This window comes from Pecten maximus, chromosome 1, assembly GCF_902652985.1.
Source record: "Pecten maximus chromosome 1, xPecMax1.1, whole genome shotgun sequence".
Lineage (NCBI taxonomy): Eukaryota > Metazoa > Mollusca > Bivalvia > Pectinida > Pectinidae > Pecten > Pecten maximus.
The window spans coordinates 12,257,491-12,283,604 of NC_047015.1; the positions used below are offsets into that span (position 1 = coordinate 12,257,491).

At 36.5% G+C, this 26,114-nt stretch overlaps 1 protein-coding gene across 1 annotated transcript; it reads right to left on the reverse strand.

The window, feature by feature from the left end:
• Window positions 1–722: 722 nt before the first annotated feature.
• Window positions 723–25,933, reverse strand: LOC117325191 (testis-expressed protein 2-like). The gene is made up of 8 exons (XM_033881216.1): window positions 25,892–25,933; window positions 21,827–23,134; window positions 18,774–19,670; window positions 17,758–17,981; window positions 17,345–17,434; window positions 16,603–16,812; window positions 14,144–14,264; window positions 723–6,044 (listed from the first exon to the last, which is right to left on the reverse strand). The coding sequence occupies exons 2-8, from the start codon at window positions 23,096–23,098 to the stop codon at window positions 5,949–5,951; spliced, it is 2,910 nt and encodes a 969-aa protein (XP_033737107.1). The 5' UTR covers window positions 23,099–23,134; window positions 25,892–25,933; the 3' UTR covers window positions 723–5,948.
• Window positions 25,934–26,114: the final 181 nt, after the last annotated feature.

Sequence of the window (26,114 nt, forward strand, 5' to 3'; positions counted from 1 at the left end):
CATGGCGGCCATCTTGGATTTCTGACCGACTTGAAAAATAACAACACTTGGTCAGGACCATCCCAGGATCATTTCTGGTAAGTTAGAGCTGAATCCCACTGATGGAATTTGAGAAGAAGTTTGAAATAGGTGTTGTTCAGAAGAACCATGATTGCGCAATCATGTTACAAAATGGCTGCCGTGGCTGCAATGTCAAAGTTTTTACGAAGCCGAAAAATAACAACACTTTATTGGCTCTCCTTCCTTAACATCCTCACCAATTTCTAGCTTAATCGCACCACTGGAACTGGAGAAGAAGTTTAAAATGTATTTTTCAAGATGGTTGCCATGGCGGCCATCTTGGATTTCTGACCGACCTGAAAAATAACAACACTTCCTAAGGACCATCCCAGGATCATTTCAGGCAAGTTTCAGCTCAATCTCACCAGTGGAACTTGAGAAGAAGTTTCAAATGTGTTTTCAAAATGGCGGCCATGGTGGCCATCTTGGATTTCAGACTGACCCGAAAAATAACAACACTTGGTCAGGACCATCCAAGCATCATTTCAGGCAAGTTTCAGCTCAATCCCACTGGTGGAACTTGAGAAGAAGTTTGAAATGTGAAAAGTTTACGCACGGCGGACGGCGCACGGCGCACGGCGGACGGCGGACGGCGCACGACGACGGACGAAACATGATGACTATAGGTCATCCTGACCCTTCGGGTCAGATGACCTAAAAATGCTCATAAGTGAAAAGATACAAAATTTGATCTTGAACTTTGGGTCTGATAACCTTGACATGATATAGACCTTGATTTTTTTTACTTAGAGTATGAATTTTTGTGAACTCATCTTGACAAAATTTATAGTAAATTAATACTGAAGTAATCAGCAGAAAATTAAAATTGTACAGAATGATTTGCTATAGGGTCCTAATTACTGAATCAAACATAAATCACACTTTCTGATTGTTTCTACTAGAACTTTGCATATCTGAAATCAGTTCTTAAAGAAGGCATGCTTTGACAATTTTAAATTTCTCTTTTCCAAGTGTTTACTGTTTGATTCCATAACAAGAAGTCATACCTTAAAGATGATTTGAGCATGGGTTTTCATGAATAGACCAAAACCCTCAGATACAGGTATACAATGTATCAGAACCATTCACAGGCAGTGATTTATAATAATCTCCAGTTAAAACATTATCCCAAGGGTTGTTAAAGTTTTGTCAGCAGAATATTTCATCTTGAAACAGCACAATATTATTACTTTTTATAGGTATCTTTAAAAAACGTTTTATTTTCTCACCTTTAGGTGGAAATTTTAATCCACACACCAGTTATATGAAGTTTTCTGAGTGGAGGCCCATTTATCCTGACACCATTTATCCAACTGTCCATCCAGTTTTCATTGTCGCAGTACAAATTACAGTATCAGTAATTGTCAATAAAATGGATGAACTTGTCCATAACAATCATCATAAGGAAGAGAAATTATTGATCTTGCCCAATAATGATCATCATAAGGTAAAAGTTGACTTAATATGTCCATAATGACCCAGAGAAGGAAGCAGGTTACTTAACTCGTCCACAATGATCGCCATAAGGAAGAGAGGTGTCTACATGAACTAATGAATCACCACTGTATGGTGACCTGCTTTAATGCTGATAGGACTTTGAGTGACTAGACTTTAGAATAAATCATTCCAGTTCCTTCGAACATAAAATTAGATACATAATATAATCAGGTGTAGTACATTTATGGAAGATACAGAGACACCGGTAAGCAACAAATGTTAAATAATCATTTTTAAAACTTGAACTAGCATAAAAACAACAATATTGATGAGTGGTTGTACAGAGTATCCACTTCATAATAAACATTAACTTAATATACAAACTTTGAATTACACATTTTTCAGACAAAATAAACCATCATCAGGTGCATCATTTTTCCTTTTTCCGTACTGATAAATAAGTTAGCAAGAAAATATACTTTTATAGTTCACAAAACAAAGATAATATTATAAATAAAGAAAACATATAACAGTACATGTATTAACAAAGTGATTAGACAACAGACTTTATAAGTACTTCCATATTAAAATGTATTTTCTGTGTAGAGTTCCATTTAGAATCAAGGTGTTTTATGTAAATGTTGTATATATATATATAGTTTTAACAACTCTTGTTTAATTGATTTCTCTCCCTGGTTCAATAGATAAGGTCAAAGTAGGTAGTGATGTCATTCTCATAGTTGTGTTCCTATAATTATAATACTTAAGTCTTGTTCAGCTAAAATGATTCATTATTAAATTGGAACATAGTACATTGTATAAGCCAATTGCAAGTTTGCATTGTAAAGTTCCAAGCATGTATCCAACATGTCCCAAACTTTATACTGCTTTCTGCCAAAAAGCATATCCCATGGAGTTGTAGAGTACATGCTATTACACATGTAGGCAATTCTAAACTAAGGAATACAAAACAAGAGGCCCATGGGCCTAAATAGTCATCTAACAGACTACACTTACAGCATATTCACCCCACTTTCAGTAAAATCTCAATAAGATTCTGTATTCCATAACAGTAGTTTTGGTCAGCAGTGGGTAGCTACTTCTAGTCATCAAAATATATCTTATTAAGCCAAATTCATTTATGAAATGATGAAATGGTTGTAATCCACTCAAGCATTATTAGGAGGAGTAGACAGTGTTTTAAAGCATTTGGAGTCTAGCCCCTTTGTCTCAAGGGGTCAAATCAGCTTCATTTATATAAATTATGATTGCCCTCCGCCAATGATGTTTCAGGCCAAATTTGGTTGAAATCTGTTCAGGCATATGGGTAAAGAAGGGTTTTAATGTGAAAGTTTACACATGGCGGACAGTGCACAACGACAGATGAAACACAATGACAATAGTTCATCTTGACCAGGCTTCAGGTCAGATGACCTAAAAATAATATGTTAGTATAACCTCACTGTAATTTTGATTATACACGAGTACAAGGAACAACAATGGGCTTTAGGAACAAGAAACATGTCAGTTACATAATTTGTTTTCCCTATAAGTCACTAAATTATATAACTAAATCTGTCAGTAGATAAGTACAATTAAGTTCCATTCTATCTAGATGCACAACTAAGTTACAATGTACATGTAACTAAATGTGAAAATGAAATTCATCATATCTATATACATCTAAATGAAGTTTATCTAGATGTGCATTACCAATTTATTGTACCTAAACAATTACACAAATGAAGCCACAATGATACATGTTACATTTTATTAAACACCCACAATGAAATTATGGCCACCAGGGAAAAATAATGACTATTTATGAAATGTATGCCATATACAATGCTTTACTTTGCATACAATGTCGACAGTGTATTAATTGTGTAATTTTCAGATTGCATACTCCACCTGTCAATATGCATTATAGAGACACTATTCAGTACATATCACATCAAACAGCTACCTTTAAATCCAGCATAACCGGTAAGTACAAGTGGACTTAACTTCTACAATTCATCCCTACACAGTATGTGCGATGTGGCTGGGTGCTGTGAGCAATCTGTAGTTCCTCACCTCACAATACATTTTTATATGAAAAAATGAGCAAAGGGCCAAAGTTTTTACACAGTCCAGCATTCTCTATCCCATTATTATAAATGTATATTTAAGGGTCCACGACAAGTATACAAGTAATAAAAGGACACCTAAGTCAACATACTTCCATAAAAAATATGACATTTGTAGGTGAAAAATTTATTAAGATACACCCTAAACAAAGTCACATATTAAGTGACAATCTGATTTATGGCAAAACATTATCATCTCAGTATGTAGTAGAAAATTGGGATTAAATACCCCCGGTATGTTTGTTTCAAACTTCAAGCAAAATCTGCAGAATCTTTTTCACAAGGGATGAGATTATTATTGAACAAAGGGAATCGCCAATATCATTGCGGAAATACAGTGAATTGCCCCACCACATATTGAGGTATTTTTACCAATATATTTTTTTTCTAGTTCCTTGTTGAAACAAACTTTGAGACCATAATATTACATACATATCTGAAGGTTCCTGTGCATATTTGTTATATAATTTACACAACTAAGATAAAATATACATCAATACCAGTGTGACAGTGTATTGAGAATAATCGGGAATAATTGGGAATTCAGTTTGATGATACAGCCTATTATCTACATCTGATCTCAGACTCAAATATCACAGATGATCAAATTCATTATCTATTTGATTTATTCATAAATTCTAGCAATATGACCAGTTTTGATGTATCTTTTGACAGATGGTGGGTATCCTAATCAATTATTCATGATGAAAATTATATGTCTACATAATCCTACACTCAGTCTGATAACAGTATTCCATATGCTTAATATTCCATAAAAACAGTGTACCAGTTTTATAAAACCTACCTTTATCATTTCACAATGATAAAATGACCATGCTCATTTTACTATGAAAATACACTATATCTGTGGGGTCTGTATTAATGCTATCTAAGTCTGGCATACTACACCGAGAGGAAAGCTAGTAATGCAACCAGCCATACCACTGGTAATAGACTATCCTTAAATACCAGTTTTGTTACCCAGCTACTAGCAGCTTTATAATATATATATATGGGAAATGTATAAATCTACACATGGACTCCCCAACAATAGCGCTATGTACAGGGTAATGGTACATAAATGGCTGCTCAATGACACTTTCTGCTTTCAAGAATTCAAATTCTTGATGTGGATCAAAAAGTTAAAAGCAAAATGGATGTATTTTTTGCTTAGGACAGTATATTGCACTAAAAAAACAGTGTTATATACGCTATGTACAGTGCATGCTAAGATTTGGTGTAAGGGTACATGTATTGCTGGATTGTCCTTCAACAACATCTTGGTATACACTATATGTGCTTCGATCAGCTTTGTGAGTTGGTGTACGTGCTCGATACATGTATGACCCTAAATCTACAATAATTTTATGTACAGGGTAGTAGTGTATTTCACACAACAATGAAGTACAGTCTAGCATCAACAGTAGCACCAACACTGTAACATCCTTCATTTGACAATAATGGGATATGGCAAAAGTGAGTTAACATCAACATCAATAATCCATAGTACAAAATTAAAATTTGTATAACATAGTTAGAGTTGCAATTTATACTTAACATGTATTTCAAGCAAAATCCTAATTTCAAGTAAAAATTGATTTCTTGGTATATTAATTTTGTTATCTTTTTATATTTTACTTACAATAAACTTGAAAACACAAGCAAGCATACAGTTTAAAAGGACTGTATTATTAGATTATCCTGATACATTAAAAGTTTACAATCTGTATTTAGCCTTATAAACAAACCTGTCTCATCATTTTCTGGGAAAAATGATGGATGTGCTTAACTATTGACCGTGAAAGGTAACTTATTTACTTAATCTGCAAATGTAAGTCTTTTACCTAGAGACTTTATCCAGAGAAAAGAAACAAAATCTATTATTAACCAAGATGCATGCATGTACTTCAAAGCAAAAGATTCATGGTTTCCATAGAAACCTGTACATGGTTTTAACAAGCACATCCCTCTTTCATTCTCCATTGTGCTTATTAGGTTAAGATGGTACCAGTAATGAGACAGAAAATGTATACAAAATAAATATTACAATGTCTCTTGTACAATTCAAAAATTAACTTTGAATCTTTGTAAAAGCTTCATGGAAATAGTATCAGTTTTACATATGTAATGTTTGGTAAAGCATTACCATACACAAACTGGAATTTAACCTGTTAAAACACGTAAGCATATCACCTTTAACTTGATGTACAGCAATAACTTATGGATACAAACATATACAGAAATTATAATAAATAGGATATATTGCACAATATTGCATACCTACATGACATTGTGTAGGTTAATGCTGATTTCTGTGTGGGACTAAAGACTGTGGCCAGTAGACTCCACACCATTAGGGGTGTATGTAGTAAATGTTGGCACCTCCAGGTCATCCAAATTGGGGTATACAAATGTTCTCTGTCAGGAAGAAAAAGGAAAGTTTACAAGTAAAATTTGATGATATATAAGTGTTTCCTTTATATTATAAAGTAAATAATATAAACACTGTATGGTGAATATCTGTAGTCTCATACAAAACAGATAAAGCTGACAGACCTCGTTCTAGCTTTTCAGCTAATTATCAGAATTCTTTAGGGACCATTATGTTTGATAACTCATATCATTCTGCATGATGACATTTCAAAGGCACATTAAAAGTGCAAAGAGCAAAACGGTAACAGAATCAATACATCAAATACCACAGAACACTTTATACAAATTTGTTTTTACTCTGACGTTATGTTTTGATGTCTTTCATACATTCCACTTAAGATAGATTCCCACCATTTTCTACAGAATACAAACTATATCTTCCTGTTGACGTATTTCCTTCTACATTCATGTAATGAATATGTTGGCCTTTAGTGCAGGAAGTTAGGAAGCCATGAAACATGATATAGGAAAAGGATCCATTGTTTCCTATATCTGTGCAACTGAACGTGCTGCAGGGATTCTAAATGATCAATGGTACAGTCATTGTTGATCTATTAAATGCATTGTTGCATATGCTGAATTTGAACTACATTTCATGCTTCAATGACTACTTCTATAAATATTTGATGCAGAATAACTGCTATATCCATACCTGTATTTAAATTGTACATGCTACCACATAGATAGAGTAAAGACTTCCCCTCGAGTTCCCCGAGGGGAAACGTTCAACCACAGAGTCATGAAATACACAATTTTGGTGAAGCAACTTAATACCCTTCTATCTATGAGAGTACATTCTATTTGATTTTACCATAACTGTTTTTTAGAAGATTTTTGAATTTTCAGTCAATTTATTTGACCCCTTTTTACCCAATCCCTCAGGTCCCCGGGGTGAGGGACCATATAATTCATAATTAAGGTTGACCTTTGATCATGGAAGGTTTCTGCAATATTTCATTGAAATCGGTTCAGAGATTCCGGAGGAGTCAAAAATATAAATTGCTTATGTACGGACGACAACAGACAAAACACGATTAGAAAAGGTCATTTTAGACTTTCTCTCAGGTGATCTAAAACAAGAGGCCCATAGGGCTTGTATCGCTCACCTGGTTGGATTTGACCAAACATCAAAATAATGTTCATGTTCTATTTGTTAATACCTATATATGTTTATGTCAAACAATGCTATGGTTATAGGGAGAGGAAAGACCCCAGCGCCTATTCCTACATCATGATTGTGTTTATCTGCTTTATGCCCAACAATGCTATATATTGTTAATAGGTGGGGATCCCAATGGTTTCAAAGATATATCAAAGAAACTAAGTCCCTATCGATGGGGAAAGACTCAATGGCCTATTTTTAGATCAGGTTTGTGTTTAACTCTTTATGACCAACTTATGACCAACAATGCTACATATGGTTATGGTATGGGGATCTCAAGGGTTTGAACTAGTAGCAATTTAAAGGATTCACCTCAATTTCCCCTATTGGGCCCCATACCCTCTGGCCCCAGTGGAGCCACACCCTCCGTTTATACAATGTTTGATCCCCTTTGCCAATAGTGCTCCAAACTAGATTTCATAAAAATCCATTGAAGCGTTCAACACTTAAGTAGGGATTTAAAGGATTAACCTCAATTTCCCCTACTGGGCTCCCACCCCTCCGGCCCCAGGGGAGACACATCCTCTGTTTATACAACGTTTGAATCCCTTTGCCCAATAATGCTCCAGACTAAATTTCATCAAGATCCATTCTAGCGTTCAGGACTAGTAGGGATTTAAAGGACTTAACTCAATTTCCCCTATTTGGCCACGCCCCTCCGGCCCCAGGGGGGCCACACCCTCCGTTTATACAATGTTTGATCCTCTTTGCCCAATAATGCTCCAGACTAAATTTCATCAAGATCCATTAAAGCATTCATGACTAGTAGGGATTTAAAGGACTTAACTCAATTTCCCCTATTGGGCCCCGCCCCTTCGGCCCCAGGGGAGCCACACCATCCGTTTATACAAAGTTTGATCCCGTTTGTCAAATAATGCTCCAGACCAAATTTCATCAAAATCCATTCAGGCGTTCAGGACTAGTAGGGACTTAAAGGAAATGTTGACGGATGCCAGACGACGGACACTGCACCATGGCATAAAGCTAAACAAGAGGCCCAGGGGCCTTAACGGTCATCTGACTCTAAATTAAAACCCTTATATTATTGTAGTATGCATTCTCTGTAGCAAGTATATAGTGGCACTGTTGGCCATGGTGGCCATCTTGGATTTCTGACTGACCCAATAAATAATAACACTTGGTCTGGACCATCTAAGGATAATTTCTGGTAAGTTACAGCTGAATCCCACCGGTGGAATTTGAGAAGAAGTTTGAAATAGGTGTTGTTCAGGAAAACCATGATTGCGTAATCATGTTACAAAATGGCCGCCATTGCTGCCATGTCAAAGTTTTTACGAGGCCGAAAAATTAACAACACTTTGTTGGTCCTCCTTCCTTAACATCCTCACCAATTTCCACCTCAATGGCACCAGTGGAACTGGAGAAGAAGTTTAAATGTGTTTTTCAAGATGGCGGCTATGGAGGCCATCTTGGATTTCGGACCGACCCGAAAAATAACAACACTTGGTCGGGATCATATCAGAATCATTACAGGCAAGTTTCAGCTCAATAGCATTGGTGAATTTTGAGAAGAAGTTTAAAATGTGTTTTTCAAGATGGCGGCTATGGCGGCCATCTTGGATTTCGGACCGACCCGAAAAATAACAACACTTGGTCGGGATCATCTCAGGATCATTTCAGGCAAGTTTCAGCCCAACAGCTCTGGTGGAACTTGAGAGGAAGTTTAAAATGTGTTTTCAAAATGGCGGCTATGGCGGCCATCTTGGATTTCGGACTGACCCGAAAAATAACAACACTTGGTCAGGACCATCCCAGCATCATTTCAGGCAAGTTGCAGCTCAATCCCACTGATGGAATTTGAGAAGAAGTTTTAAATAGGTGTTGTTTAGAAGAACCATGATTGCGCAATCACTTTACAAAATGGCCGCCGTGGCTGCCATGTCAAAGTTTTTACGGGGTCGAAAAATAACAACACTTTGTTGGCTTTCCTTCCTTAACATCCTCACCAATTTCCAGCTCAATGGCACCAGTGGAACTGGAGAAGAAGTTTAAAATGTGTTTTTCAACATGGTTGCCATGGCGGCCATCTTGGATTTCTGACCGACCCGAAAAATAACAACACTTGGTCAGGACCATCCCAGCATCATTTCAGGCAAGTTGCAGCTCAATCCCACTGATGGAATTTGAGAAGAAGTTTTAAATAGGTGTTGTTTAAAAGAACCATGATTGCGCAATCACTTTTCAAAATGGCCGCCATGGCTGCCATGTCAAAGTTTTTACGGGGTCGCAAAATAACAACACTTTGTTGGCTCTCCTTCCTTAACATCCTCACCAATTTCCAGCTCAATGGCACCAGTGGAACGGGAGAAGAAGTTTAAAATGTGTTTTTCAAGATGGTTGCCATGGCGGCCATCTTGGATTTCTGACCGACCCGAAAAATAACAACACTTCCTCAGGACCATCTCAGGATCATTTCTGGTAAGTAAGAGCTGAATCCCACTGGTGGAATTTGAGAAGAAGTTTTAAATAGGTGTTGTTTAGAAGAACCATGATTGCGCAATCATTTTACAAAATGGCCGCCATGGCTGCCATGTCGAAGTTTTTACGGGGCCAAAAAATAACAACACTTTGTTGGCTCTCCTTCCTTAACATCCTCACTAATTTCCAGGTCAATGGCACCAGTGGAACTGGAGAAGAAGTTTAAAATGTGTTTTTCAAGATGGTTGCCATGGCGGCCATCTTGGATTTCTGACCGACCTGAAAAATAACAACACTTCCTCAGGACCATCCCAGGATACTTTCAGGCAAGTTTCAGCTCAATCTCACCAGTGGAACTTGAGAAGAAGTTTCAAATGTGTTTTCAAAATGGCGGCTGTGGCGGCCATCTTGGATTTCAGACTGACCCGAAAAATAACAACACTTGGTCAGGACCATCCCAGCATCATTTCAGGCAAGTTTCAACTCAATCCCACTGATGGAACTTGAGAAGAAGTTTGAAATGTGAAAAGTTTACGCACGGCGCATGGCGGACGGCGCACGGCGCACGACGACGGACGAAGCATGATGACTATAGGTCATCCTGACCCTTCGGGTCAGATGACCTAAAAACTATGGAATCAATGATAAAGAATTTAATGTAAATGTACTAATATCTAAACCATAAGACATTCTAGATCATTTTATGTTTGATAAACCTCTGACCTGTTCCTGTATTTAGTCATGGTCATTTATTGGGACTAGCTTGACAGTCCTCTTCACATTTGCCGTTTTCAGGCAACTTATCAATACTCAAGGTGATATAAGATAGTTTTGTTACAGATTTCCCAAAACATAACAGTAATGATATCATTATATTACTGGGTAGTTTCATAGGTTATTCACAAGTGCTTTCTATAAGTGTATGACCTTAAATGTAGGCAAAGATGAGCACTTATAAAATAAACAAACAAGCATGCTGGGCTTAAGATAAAGTCCCCAACTGGACCCGCACCCAGACGGGGAGGAAACCTTTAGTCCTCCGGTTTCTCCGGTAGGGGACTTAAAATACAGTGGTTACTCATTTATACAACACAAAGATCATAATCTAACAGCTTTTACATACTCAGGGGAAAAAAATGCAAAAAGGAAAATCAAAGTGTTGAGGCCACTTATAGGTGCTGTGCATGAGGGATTGAAAACAGGAGACAAGCAAATATTATATAAATACAAGAGATCCCAGAGGGATCTTGGCGCCCACCATTGAATGATCTTTATAGGTTCCATGTCAGATTGATCTTTTCTCTACTTTTCCCTTCCTCTAAGTCTTACTAATCTGTGTAAATTCAGAAACAGCCCTCTAGTACTTTTCAAACAAGGGGAACCTATATATAAAATTTAAGATTTAGCGATAATGGCTGTCTGTTGTTTTCGGATTGGTCCCAAAATGCAACACCAGGGACCAAGGGGAACCTACATATGAAATTTGAGAAAGATCCCTTCATTACCTTCTGTAAAATAGCGATAACAAACTTCAATTGTCAAAATACAAGATGGCTGCCTGTCGGGCAGGTTGTTTTCTGACTGGTCTCAAAATCCAATATGCATAACTAGGCACAGAGGGCAACCTACAAATGAAATTTCACAAAGATCCCTTCAGCAATTTCTGATAAATAGCGATAACAAACTTCAATTGTCAAAATCAAAGATGGCTGCCTGTCGGCCATGTTGTTTTCCTATTAGTCCCAAGAATTAGATGCAATATGCAGAACTACAGACCAAGGAGAACTTGCAAAAATGTTTGAGAAAGATCCCTTCAGTACTTTCTGAGAAATAGCGATAACAAACTTCAATTGTCAAAATCCAAGATGGCTGCCTGTTGGCCATGTTGTTTTCCGATAGGTCTCAAAATGCAATATGCATAACTAGGCACAAAGGGGAACCTACATATGAAATTTGAGAAAGATCCCTTCAGTACTTTCTCAGAAATAGCGATAACAAACTTCAATTGTCAAAATCCAAGATGGCTGCCTGTCGGCCATTTTATTTTTTCCGATTGGTCTCAAAATGGAATATGCATAACTAGGCACCAAGGGGAATCTACATATCAAATTTGAGAAAGATCCCTTCAGTACTTTCTCAGAAATAGCGATAACAAACTTCAATTGTCAAAATCCAAGATGGCTGCCTGTCGGCCATGTTGTTTTCCGATTGGTCTCAAAATGCAATATGCATAACTAGGCACCAAGGGAAACCTACATATGAAATTTGAGAAAGATCCCTTCAGTACTTTCTCAGAAATAGCGATAACAAACTTCAATTATCAAAATCCAAGATGGCTGCCTGTCGGCCATGTTGTTTTCCGATTGGTCTCAAAATGCAATATGCATAACTAGGCACCAAGGGGAATCTACATATGAAATTTGAGAAAGATCCCTTCAGTACTTTCTCAGAAATAGCGATAACAAACTTCAATTATCAAAATCCAAGATGGCTGCCTGTCGGCCATGTTGTTTTCCGATTGGTCTCAAAATGCAATATGCATAACTAGGCACCAAGGGAAACCTACATATGAAATTTGAGAAAGATCCCTTCAGTACTTTCTCAGAAATAGCGATAACAAACTTCAATTGTCAAAATCCAAGATGGCTGCCTGTCGGCCATGTTGTTTTCCGATTGGTCTCAAAATGCAATATGCATAACTAGGCACCAAGAGAAACCCACATATGAAATTTGAGAAAGATCCCTTCAGTACTTTCTGAGGATTAGCGATAACAAGAATTGTTTACGGACGGACGGAGGGACGGACGGACGGAGGGACGGACGGACGGACGGACGACGGACCACGGACGCAGGGCGATTTGAATAGCCCACCATCTGATGATGGTGGGCTAATAAAATGGCATGTGATAAGAAGGCATTTTCATTATTTTTAAGTGCATTCCTGAATCATTTTACTGATGATTCCTGAATCATTTTACTGATGATTCCTGAATCATTTTACTGATGATTATCCTATGTCATTTTAAGAAATTTTATTTACTTTAAAAAGGCTGTGGTTGCGTTGAATTTGTGATGAACAGTGAAGAATTACGTTTTTAGACCTCACTTGAATTGGCATACTATGATTAACCTTAATTTCTATTATCGATTAATCCACGACGTCCTTCATGTTTCTCGATAAACAACATCACGATTCCCTATATACAAGATTCCTGTGATTTATTTTCCCAGTTTTTAAATTGTACTCAATTTGCTATTTTTTTTTCTCTTCGTGTAATAACTGATCTGTATCCTGATTAGAAATCTCGGATATTTAATTTGTTCCCCATGAATTGGCCTACCTTATCTCTTCCTATGACTTGTTGAATCGCACGTTTATGTTAAATAATTTGGGCAAGCATTTCACTATCGACTGATTTAAAACATGCAACCTCTTAATTTATTGCTATCAGAATCTCTGTTGCGGAAACAAGCTAACTTTAGGTTTTGTTTCATAATCACTTCAACGAAGTCCACCAGCACGACCATTTTGGGGTGACTATTTTAACTATGGCCTATTTCTCGGAAATGACGAACCAGTGAAGTATTTGACTTTCATTTTAAGTATCGAATGTAAAACAATCGGAGATTTCACTTATCAATTTCCAAATGGAAAATCTGAGACTAAAAACATTATCCGATGGCCAAGGGCCATTTTTATCAACCCAAGAGCTCAAGGCAACTTTCCAATGTGGCATCAACTGGAGTGTAGACGAATTACCTCCCCTCGCACAAACCAGCAAGCAAGCGTAATAATTTGCACAGAAGATAGTTCGGAATACCAGGGATAAAACAGGTATGATTAAAGCTGTTTTTCTATAATTTATTTAAATTCAACGAATATCTTCAAACATATAAAAGCATGAATCATATTACTTAATCACAAACAAATACCTTGCAGAAGGAGACAAGATTGTCTAGTGTGTTGTTAGCATTTTTGGGAAAAATTATTTCCGGTCCCATCCTGAACTCATCCAGATTTATCTTTGAAATAAGCAACATTTCATTCCCCCGAGAGTTCCAAATGAATTGTTCTAGCAAAATTTGGGGATGACCGTTAAAGGATGCTGTTTCACAGCACCTAAACATTATGTTTAGCTATATCTAGATAGACATACTTAACTTACATGTGTTATATAGAAATACATGTGAATCACTCTATAATTCTAAAGGATTCGGGTAATCTGCAGGTGATCCACATCCATCACTTTTTAAGATACTATTGAAGAAACTAAGACAAAATTTAATACCCAAAACATGTAAGTAGATACTTCATGTTTCAAGTTTGATTTTACTATCTAATTATATAAGTGAGCATATCTAATTATATAAGTGAGCATTTCTATATAAATCTATTTATGATCTTTTTAAACCTACAAGTTGAAATACTGCCCATGTAACCACACAGATTATTCAATTCAAATGTAAAGTAAATCAACCTTACCTGGAACTCTGTGGACAGTTTTTTCTCAATCCACTCTGTTATGTGTGTGATGGTCAGTTCTCTAGCTCCAACCTTTGGTTTAGCGACCAGGTGTAGCTTGGGATTGCCTCTGAACCCATACCTAATACAACAGGGCATCACAGACTATAAGAATCAACTTATCAAAAATAATCTATTTATAGTAACAATGACCTCAAGATAGCTGAAACACACACTAGTACAAGAGATGATAACTGTGAGTAAATGAGTATGAAGTTTCAGGATAATCGGATCATTAAACAAGGCATCGCAAACGATACAAATCCCCTCGTGTGCTAACACATGAACTCTGACGCAAAATGGGGGGTGGGGTTATTGCAGGACATTGAAATAACATCAGTTGTCATTTGCACTGAACTGCAATAGACATGGATGGGCTTATTATCGGGCACGGGCTATCGAGGTATTGCCATGCTGGACCAATACATGAAGTTTGGTCAGGATCCATTCAAAAATGAAGTCGCAATAACGTCGACAAAGATTTTCTATAAATAGTAACGGTGACCTTGACCTTAACATTGGCGCCCTGAAACACGAACTTGTTTGAGGTATTGCCATGCTTGACCCATATATGAAGTTTGGTCAGGATCCGTTCAAAAATGAAGTCGCAAGAGCGCTGACAAAGATTTTCTATAAATAGTAATGCTGACCTTGACCTTGGCACCCTGAAACACGAACTCGTTCGAGGTATTCCCATGCTTGACCCATATATGAAGTTTGGTCAGGATCCGTTCAGAAATGAAGTTTCAAGAGTGCTGACAAAGATTTTCTATAAATAGTAACGGTGACCTTGACCTTGGCACCCTGAAACACGAACTCGTTCGAGGTATTCCCATGCTGGACCCATATATGAAGTTTGGTCAGAATCCGTTCAAAAATGAAGTCGCAAGAGCGCTGACAAAAAGTAAACATACGTACTTACGTACCTATGTACGTACTTACGTACGAACGGAACGCTATATCCCCTCCCTGACTTTCGTCCCGAGGGGATAATAAGTCCTAAGCATGAGGAGGACAAAAATCTATTTACATTTACCAGTAATAATTGCATGAAGTATCAGGGCAATTGGATCATTAATGAAGTCTGCAGTAAGGGGACAAAAAGGGGAAATAGCTATAGTTCCACGGAATTGGGCAGGCTCACATTTTCTGTAAATCTTATTGTACTGTATACATGAAAACAAATGTATATTACTAAGTAAAACTTTGTTAATAGAGGATAAAAATAAAAGTGATTAGGGGATTCACCAAAAAATTTATGTATCTGTCAAGATTTTCATGAGATATGTGCACCAGTTTTTTCAAAAATTTAGTTAAGTGCAGTCTTTGATCTTTAACTTTGAGTGAGGACCATCAAAATCTAATTTGGATTAGAATTTCATGCTGTGATGTTATGATGTGGATATGAACTATATATGTCCAGGAGATCAAGAGCTATAATGTACTTTCAGAGACAAGCTTTTTATTTGAAAAGTGGTTAAGTGTGACCTTTAACCTTATAACTTGGATGATATAATCTGGTGTAGAACCTGATAGTATGATGCTATGGTGTGAATATGAACTAAATATTTCCAGTGGTTTATGAGATATGATGTAGACAAAATTATCATGGATGGGCGTACATATGCACATGCAGACCCAAAATGTGATTACTACACCCCTTGCTAAAGTGAGGGGTATGATGAACAATAAATGTTTTGATTGGCCTGCAGGAGGGAAATTTTCAAATGTTGACAGACAGTTAGGGTCTCTCAGGCAGTAGCCACAGTCTGTCAGTGGGAGTGGGAGGAATGTTGATAGCTATGTCTGTATTCTTACCACAGTCTGTCAGTGGGAGGGGGAGGAATGTTGATAGCTATGTCAGTATTCTTACCACAGTCTGTCAGTGGGAGGGGGAGGAATGTTGATAGCTATGTCAGTATTCTTACCACAGTCTGTCAGTGAGAAGGGAGGAATGTTGATAGCTATGTCAGTATTCTTACCACAGTTTGTCAGTGGGAGGGGGAGGAATGTTGATAGCTATGTCAGTATTCTTACCACAGTCTGTCAGTGGGAGGGGGAGGAATGTTGATAGCTATGTCTGTATTCTTACCACAGTCTGTCAGTGGGAGGGGGAGGAATGTTGATAGCTATGTCAGTATTCTTACCACAGTTTGTCAGTGGGAGGGGGAGGAATGTTGATAGCTATGTCAGTATTCTTACCACAGTCTGTCAGTGGGAGGGGGAGGAATGTTGATAGCTATGTCAGTATTCTTACTACAGTCTGTCAGTGGGAGGGGGAGGAATGGTGATAGCTATGTCAGTATTCTTACTACAGTCTGTCAGTGGGAGGGGGAGGAATGGTGATAGCTATGTCAGTATTCTTACCACAGTCTGTCAGTGGGTGGGGGGATGTTGATAGCCATGGCAGTCTTACTTACCACAGTCGGTCAGTGGGAGGGGGAGGGATGTTGATAGCCATGGTCCCAGACAGTATTCGAACTTCAACCGTCAGTTCTATAGGTGTGTTGGAAACTTCTTCCATCTTCTTCTTGATATACTTGATCTCTGTAGCACTTTGGAAATATTTGGACTGTGTGATCTTGCCTAGATATCCCATGATCTTTTTGCTGGCTCTACCACCTCGTGCACTACCGACAAAATAAAAGCTATTAACATCATCACTGGTATATTTTGAGTATATGTAGTAACATTCTATTGAATAAGGAAGGTAGAGCCAACGTCAGTTCAGGTGGGTGGGTCCTTCAGCGGGGTGCTTCACTTGAACTTGGATACACAAGGTATGCAGGGCGATTAACAGAGTATATAAATATAAAGAGGGGGGAGGTTAACCGCAACAAGGACAAGTGTCACCAGGTAAGTGGGTTACTTATAATTTATTTGTCGACTAGTTTCGCCTCTATATGCGAGGCTTCATCAGGACCTTCAACATTCTATTGAGTGACATAGAAATAATACTTAAAACAATTAATATACTGTTTCCATATATATATATACATGTAAAAACAGTTATATTACTGCAGTATATTTAGTATAATTGTACATCAATTTGGTGAAATGTATACAGACAGGAACAAACCATCTAACAAACATTAATTCCCTAAAAAACCTATTTTAACATGAATAAATAATTCTATTTGACAGTACTATTTATAGACATACCCATCTTCTGCACTTGGTGAGGAAGCATCTTCTTCCTCATCACTTGAAGATTCAGCACTGTCTTCCTCGTCTTCATCTGTTATTGCTGATCTGAAAATGAACATAAAAAAGTTCTGCAGATTCCTAAGCTTCATTTCTTCACATGTTCACAAAATATCTTGCATTTAACTAGGTCTATGTCCAAAATACATTCAAGCACTAGCTATGCTGCATAAGAAGTTAGTTATGCACACACCATGCTTCGATTGACATTTAAACTTTGGTCACCAAAAATTGATCACAATAATAATAAGCGTTGTTGCACTCAGTGCAGCAGGTGCTTAAAAAGGGTTTATCTTAAATTGAAAACATAAATGATAATCTTTTGCATGCACAGGTAGAATAAGTTATAAAGGTACAATAAGTGTGCCTACCTTCTGGCTGACTCTGTCTCTTGTTTGTCAATTGGTGTCTTCTTCAGCCTCATAAGGTTCACTTTGGTCTCTATTGTCATTTGAAAGCCACCTTCATAGTTGACATCTATATCTACCCAGAATCCTTGCTCATCAAAGTAGGGTCGTGCTCCACGACGCAAATTTGGCACCTCATTTCCCAGGTCGATATTTGTAATCTTTAGCTCCTCTATGAAATATGGAATCTGAAATAAGCATGGGAAAACTGTGAAAATGTGGAACGATTATAGAGATTTGTTCAGAAATAATAATTCTTATGAATCAAATGCAGAAGAGTACAATTCTACATGCGGATGTCTGAAGATGAACAGACCTCTGACCATATATAGAATTTACCTACTTTAAACTGGTCTATGATATTCTAAGACTTACCAATGGCCAATGGTCTTTCAGTACAATCACTAGTTCTCAAAATTTGCCTAAATATGACATTTTACCCCAAATAACGCTCTTTCTGAGAAGTGAGAAAAAATACATCTGATTTGTTATAGAATTCATTCCAATTCGGCAATAAACTATATTATAAATCAATTGGAGAGACAATAAAGATTTCATATCTAAAAATCTAAGGTTAATATTCATGTAATACTACAATGCAATAGTATAATTTTTGAGAAACTGATCTTAAAAAGTCCAGATTCCCAGCATACATAACTTCCCAATAATAGAACCATAAATTCTGGATGTTATTATGTTAATGAAGAGTGTATTGAGGCTTTCCACTGTGTGAACTGACCAAGTTTGGTTATAGTTGAAATGATACCTTTGAGCAACAGATTTAAATACAAAAACTGCAGAGTGAAATGTTTATAACGGCCCTTTCAGCATTGGCATCATCACTGGATAGGTAAAATCATAGACTTAAACTTACCTTGAGACTTTAAAAATTATCTTTTCACGCAGGAAAAATCATAATACAGAAATCTCAGTATGTAGGGTTTCTATTTCAAATTATACAAAAATTATACAAAACTCACATGTATTTTACTTAATTTCCTCTGCAGTTTATCCAGGACTTTATCAATAAAATACTGCTCATGCAGGAAGTCCCAAAATATTCTATTGATGAGTGCATTTAGCCAGAGTATGTTGAAATCACAATCAATGGGGCTAACATATTCTGGAGTCCCTCGCTTCACATGAGTTGGGGTTGACTGGGAGTCTTTCACCTCCTTAGGCATAACCCTGCCCATGAAGCGTATAAAGTCTTCTAAGCTAGATTTACTAGACACAGGGATATCATCTGTTTCCTTAGTTGGGGAGGATGACCCTGACGACGTTGAATCAGTTGATTCCTGCCTTTTGTTCTGTTGTACACCTTCTGTGCTGTTGTTCCTGCTATGGCGCTGGGATTGGGATGATGACTTTTTAATGCACTTGCGTATGAGACCAAGATGGCTTGGGAGGGGCTTAGCTGCTGCAGCTGCAGTAAAACGTTTGTACCAGTCTTCCTTCTCCCTACAAGTCCTCGCAAACAGGAACAGGATTCCATTCCCACAGGTTTGCTCTGTTACAATTTCAAATCCTAGCTCAGAGTCTGGAGTCTCAGCAAGCTTTTGCTCATTCACCATAGCATGGTGTTTTGGGTCAGTACTTGCTAGGGCTATGCAGATTGGATATTTTTTGCTCCAAATACGTTTTTTCACCAGTCCTGGTGGCACCAAAAATACCTTGCTGCCCTCTAAGTTGTAATGTCTCTGATGAATGAACTGGGGTGTCGGAATTGGAGGTTCATCCCACATTGAACGCCTGGCAATGTTTGTTTTTGGCCGCCGCAGACGTAAAACTGAATTTTCTAGATCGACATAGATTGAATGAGTTTGGTTGATGTGATACTTTTCTGGGTTGTAGCTTGGAATTTCATTCATCCATCCCTACAATAACAATATTTATAATACTACAATGGTGTATTGTACCAGCATTTCAATTACATCATTTTATCATATGAGAGCTCTGTGCGTAATCACAATACCATTAATAGCATCTTAAGGCAATACATTTTGTACCAAGCCAGCTAGTCCAAGAATGCTGCATTACTTATCATATCTATGGGCATTTAAAACTATACAAGTCTGAAAATATCAAATACTGTTTTAAATCTTCAATTTACCACCACATAATATTGACACCATTCTACAATAGATATCCTCAAGACAACAATAGTTAACAGATCAATCTCATGGGAGTCCATAATAGTGAATATATCAATACAATTTCTTAACCTGTATATGATCCATATCAACATGGTCAAAGGCTTATATTCTGTAATAAATGCTCATTTGGAGCGAATCTGAGAATGAATTGTTTTAGAATGAGCCTAATACCAAGATAATTGATATTCAATCAACATTTGATAATAATTTAAATGTAAACAAATGTACATTCAACTACATATTCAAAAAATAAATGTTCAATTTTATATCTTTTTTGCAACAGTGACCTTGACCATTGTGGACCTTTAGGCCTGGAAATTAAAGCTATATCCAATAAATGGACTTTCTTATAAGAAGCACTGAATGAAGTATGGTCAATTTCCACTTTTCCTGACCTACAAATGTAGGTCACATACAGAGAAATTCTGGGCTAAAATACAGGTACACGTACGCGTGACACCAGTGATTCCAAGAGTACCAAAATTGATCGTCATGGTCCATGGCATGGGCACACTGTGCATTGTGAATGGTATATATATATGTAGTCAATCAATACCATAAACATTTTGTATATATATGAAATTAAGTAAAATTGACATTTTACACTACCCATCCATATATGTCTGTTGTTATTGTTATGTAAATTAATCATTTTGTGGTTTTTTTTTTATCTTTTTACTAATTCCTCTAATATTAAATATGCATTTAATGTGGAAAATATCTTTCAAATACGATCAAGAAAAATAAAAAAGTATTGAAAAAAATAACAAAATATGAAAAGATACATGTTGGTGATAAGCAGTGGTTCTAACATACATGTATCATGAGCTATGCAGTCTTACATATATATGGAAACGTGAAGTCTATGTTATTGGTTTAGTCAGTCTAGTTAATGCTTAATTAAAATATTATATCAACTACAGTTTTTCAATGTTTCGATACCAGCGCAATGGAAGACTACTTTTAAATTATAAGAATAGGATTTTAGTTGTCTTTTGGTACATAGAATAAAATTAGACACTGTAAAATTTCTGATGCGCTCCATGTAAAAAATGATTTGAATGTGGTTATGTGTGAAAAAAACTCAGAAGATCCTGATGATGCAACTATAGTAACACTGACCTTTTCATTTGACCTATGGGTCCCAAGCAAATACTTTCATTGAGTAAGTACTGGAAACACCTCATAGCATATGGCCCAACAGAATATACATTGACTGGCAAATCATGAGTAGCATTTTTAAGCAAAATTTTGGTTAGGTTACCCTTTTGGGCTATGCCCCAAAAAATACCTGCCAACTTATTGGAATTCCCAAGGGTGAGAAGAGTACATTTACAGCAACATTTTCAATACATATAGAGCACAACAAATATATCAATATACCAGATATACAAAATATTTTTTTTGTTTACAAAAATATTTCTGAGAATACCTTAAATCAGAACTTACTAATTCAGCTGTCTTAATATTTTAGTTTTTAATAAACTTTTGATTACACATTGAAAACTAATTATAAAATACAGTCAATTAATGTAAATATCACAATGATATCACACTTTAGCAGAGTTAAGCTTCCTATATGGAAAGTTATATTCTATTCTTAATTAAGTTTTAAATATTTTCCCCTATTCTAAAACATAAAATGAAAAAGGACTGCATTTAGTAGGAAGGTAGGAAAGTTGGCAGGTATGGTCTGTTTCCAGTGGTCCCGCAACCATTGCACAATCATTGCGCGGGGAACACTATGCTTCAGACTCAATTTGGTTGAAATCCGCTCAGGGTTGATTGAACACTGAGGGGCAGCATTTTAAAGGGAAGATTTTCAAATGGTGCATGACAAAGGATGAAACACAATGGTTATGAAAAAAAATGTGAACCTTATAAACTCCATCCTCTGTGACAACATCTTTCATTTCTGGAACGACCATTGGGGGGAGCTGGCTGACAGGTATTCTTTCGATTGGAGGCTCCAGAGTAGGAGGTTTGTTTAACCACAAGTACACTGCCCATCCAGCAGAGGCAAGAAATATACCCATCAACAATCCTGATAGATATGATGGGAGAGGCAAGATCCAGTAGAGGAAAATGAAAATGCTCCCTGCTGTTAATTTCCTCACTGGAACAGCAGTCAAATCTGACATGTTCACATGTCCTGTTGTCAATTTGGGTTTCTCATTACCAGACTGGAGATCTGGTTTCACAGAATTATTTGAAGTCAAATCCACATCTGATGCATCAAAAAATTCAGTTATACTTGATACCTCAATATCCTGATCAATATCTTCAGAGTGATTTTTTGTCATCAACTTTGACATTGATACTGGTGTTCCTGTTGGAGAATTTGATGCCTTAGAACCTTTGCTTTTCATTATTTTCTTTGAACTGCTATTGTTACGCTGACGGAGTTCATTAGATTGCACAGTTGTATCTGATAAAACATCCTTTGGTTCTGTTGTGTAAAAGTCTTCAACTAACTGAAAATCTGAAGTATCAGCAGGCATTTCCTCTGGAGTCGGAGGTAGTCTACGTGACCTTACCAGTACCTTTTTGTCCGATTCATCCTTGATCTGTTCATCTGAATTACTGTTTTTCGCTGTTTCAATGATCAACTTTTCTTCACCACTATCTGATACTTGGATTTCTAATCGTTTCACATCGTGTTTAGAAAGTATGGCATTTTGATCAACCATCTCTTCTGCTTTTTGATCAGTATCTGCATCTACAGGAGAATTGATTTCTGCAGATAGCTCCTCCCATTTTTTGGCTAATTTATCTTTAAGTCCTGAAGATATGTCAACAAAATTTTGCTTTATCCTGGAAACATTACTTGAAGTTTTGTCATCATCTAATGACCTTGACCTTTGATTCAAACCAAGTGTTTTTGATTCATTCTGAGGAGTTGAACTTGTAGTTTTTACAGGTGTTGACTCTTTTGATTTATCACCCTTTGATGCATTTACATCTGCCTTGTTCTTGTCCAACTTTTTCTCAAACTCTCCTGTTAAAACTGTTAAGTCCTCTTCATCTTCTTCATCTTCCTCTAATAGCTTGAAGCTTTTTTTGATGGAGTTATTTGATGCTGATCTTCTGGTTAAGCTCTTTGGAGCTGGCGGTCTCGGTGGAGGTACAGAATCTCGTTTCAGTGACATATTCTGGTGAAAAGTTTCTACTTCCAACTGGTAGTCCTACAAAAAAAATTAATTGATGAATTTAATCTGTGATATCAAATAAGAATGTTTTTATTTGCAAAAATTGGGTAATGCATTGAAAACAATGATGTACAAAGTTACAGTACACTTTCCAATATCATACCTGTTGTTGATTTAAACCATGCAGTAGAGACTGCCAGGTTTACCGACATTAAAGTCACATACTCCCAAAGAAATATATATAAATGATTACATTTTGACCTAATTGCAGTTTTTAGACTTAATATATACCTAACAAATTATCCCAAATCCAAAATTAGAAGAAAATGTGTATTTATGAAAGTTTACAGGAAATTCCCAAAAATAATAACTGGTACCGACGGACCAAGTTTCTGTGCAAATTAGTCCCATAATTCAACGGGCAGGTCATCAATCAGTACAAAATGGTGGACCGCCGAAAATGTGGGCCTGCAAGAATGTAAAAAGGGACTGGAACCGGCAAAAGCCCAGGCTTTCCTTAGGAAAAGAATTGATTCGTTGGAACTCATCAAAAGAATAAAAAAGGAATAGACGCAAATTCTGATTTTGCCGGACGTGCATCGGATTGCTGGTTAGCTTGTTTCGTATTCCTCGAACATTGTCAGCTTCATCGATCTGAATTTTATCAATGTTTTGTTGTATCTGTAGTGCCATATTTCAAAATTAATTAGATAGCTGTATGTTTGTTTATATTGATAAGTTATTATGAGAATATTTTGCTGATGTGATCAAATGAATGCATTATTAGGCAAGTTAATGTATACTCGATATGTAAACAACAGCCTGGCATGTGTGTAGTTTATGTGTAATGTACCTTGTTGTAGCCTCATTCTCGGCTCCATGACAAATCTTGCAATGAAAATAAATGCGACTATTTTTTATATTTATATTATCTTTATATGTTTATGACGCAAGGATTAAAGCCCCTGGTCTAGCATCCAATCCAGTGGTCATTTTAATGTTAGGAGAGCGTGAATGAGGATCTTGGATTGCCATTCATATATGTGTGCAACTAGAATTATTTGGGAGTGTGCGGCTTTAACAGAACTTGTATCTCACAGCAAATACTTCCTTGATCACAAACAGGAAGAAAGTATTATAATAGAGTTTTGTTAATTATTTAATCTAAGGGCCAGTCACAATAAGTGAGGTCCACTTTCTTCAAATAACCATGTTTCCCTGTTTGGCAGAGAAAAGAATTTTACACCTTTCATCCATGGATATTCGATGAATTTATCAAGATTTAATGTGTCACATTGCAGCATGGGACACAACAGAAATGTGCCAACATCATGACAACGAGACAACAGCTTGCCTTCCTATTCTTGCCCTACTTCTGTTCGCGTGCTACTTTCCCAATAAAAGAGGGCTAAATTTCAGGGGTGTAACTGCTGCGGTCATGATAGCTTTTCACCATATAAAATTGCCTTTTCCACAGTACAATAATGTTCTACTACTTGATAGAAATATAGTTAATCATTAGGATAAATCTATTTGAACAAATTACTGATGTAGACTGAAAGCCTCTATATATCCATATCTGAAACAATATCCATAAATCAAGTACATTCAGAGGTTAATCTAGCCCATTTTTACTACCGAAATAAGGTAGTATTCCCCACTGATGTTGTTTTCCCCAATGAATAAAAACAAATTCCCCATCAAGAAAAAATGTCATAAAACAGGGGAAAATTCTCCAAAACAGGGGATCTCCCCCAAATTTTGATGAAATATGTAAGAATTATAGCAAATAATAGCTGTCAAATGTTAAAATTTCAAGAATAATTCAAGACTCTATGGCCCCTTCATTTCCCCTAAATTTTATAATATGTAGTATTCCCCAAATCCTAGATTAGCCCCTGACATTATTAAAATGTATTACACCTTCTGTTATCATAGGCTTATAAAACTTATGAGCTCTAAATTGAATATATCACATTGTATCTAATTCATCATGTATACATGTATGTCCATACTATGAGTAAGTTGTGCACGAAGGATCCTCAGAAAATAGCTCTTGAGGCTAATGCTGTCTGCTTTCTTTTTTTTAATCATATAGGCCTAACCGACTTCAAATTTGTTTATCATGAACCATATAAAGTTTAATGTTATTTCAAGTAATCCTGGCTATATGTACATTTTGCTTCTGTTAGCCTTGATTGGAAATTAATTTGTTGTACTGTATGACAGTATCGTACAACACTGACAATCAAATGAATTAAAAACAACATCATCTCTTTTGGCACTACATCATGTAATGCTTAGATACCTAAAACGTCATTCTTCAATATAACCACATGCGACGGCCACTTTTATAGATAATTTAGAAACACAATACACAGTCATGATTTGATACACATTCATAAATTATGAAGTTCAACTTCAAGAGCAAATTAAATGTTACAATTGGTAATAATGTTTTTATCATACTGTAGCTGTATATTGTGAATGTATCCCTGTGAAAATGTACAATGATGTATAAGAATCACATAAATGTAGCTATGACAATTGATTTGTAACATCAGTGAGCAACAGATGTGTCGTTGTGCTTCATCACACCAATGACAGCTGAGCGATAAGACACTTGTTGTTCGGACCACCTGTCAAACATACGCATTTAGAGTTTTGGGATGTTTCGGACAGTCATTACTTCATAAATAGCCAACACATTTACACTATGAACATAATTGCCAAAAATTATGAATTGTTATTCATGTGGTGTATATAAATACACGAAATATTGTAAATTCTTACCTCACATGCGACTTTCGCACTTGCAGTCTGCTATTCACTTCCTGTTTATATTCCATTACGCAGCAAATGATTTTTAACCAATCGCCGAATAATACGTAATTTTTTGTCGACAATAATAAATAAAATAGGACACTATTCTATATTTTATTTGATGCAGTTTCTTCAATTAATTTAAGTTCTTAAAATTTATATGAAAACTGTTTTTTATTCGTTGAAATAAAGA

What these genes read in the sequence shown, in the direction of transcription:
- LOC117325191 (XM_033881216.1), bottom strand. Translation starts at nt 23,098, where the DNA reads ATGTCACTGAAACGAGATTCTGTACCTCCACCGAGACCGCCAGCTCCA. An exon ending in CAGAGGATGGAGTTTATAAG is followed by an intron (nt 19,671 to 21,826) that starts GTTCACATTTTT and finishes TTGTTATTGTAG; the next exon opens with GGATGGATGAATGAAATTCC. An exon ending in AACTGTCCACAGAGTTCCAG is followed by an intron (nt 6,045 to 14,143) that starts GTAAGGTTGATT and finishes TCTTCCTGACAG; the next exon opens with AGAACATTTGTATACCCCAA.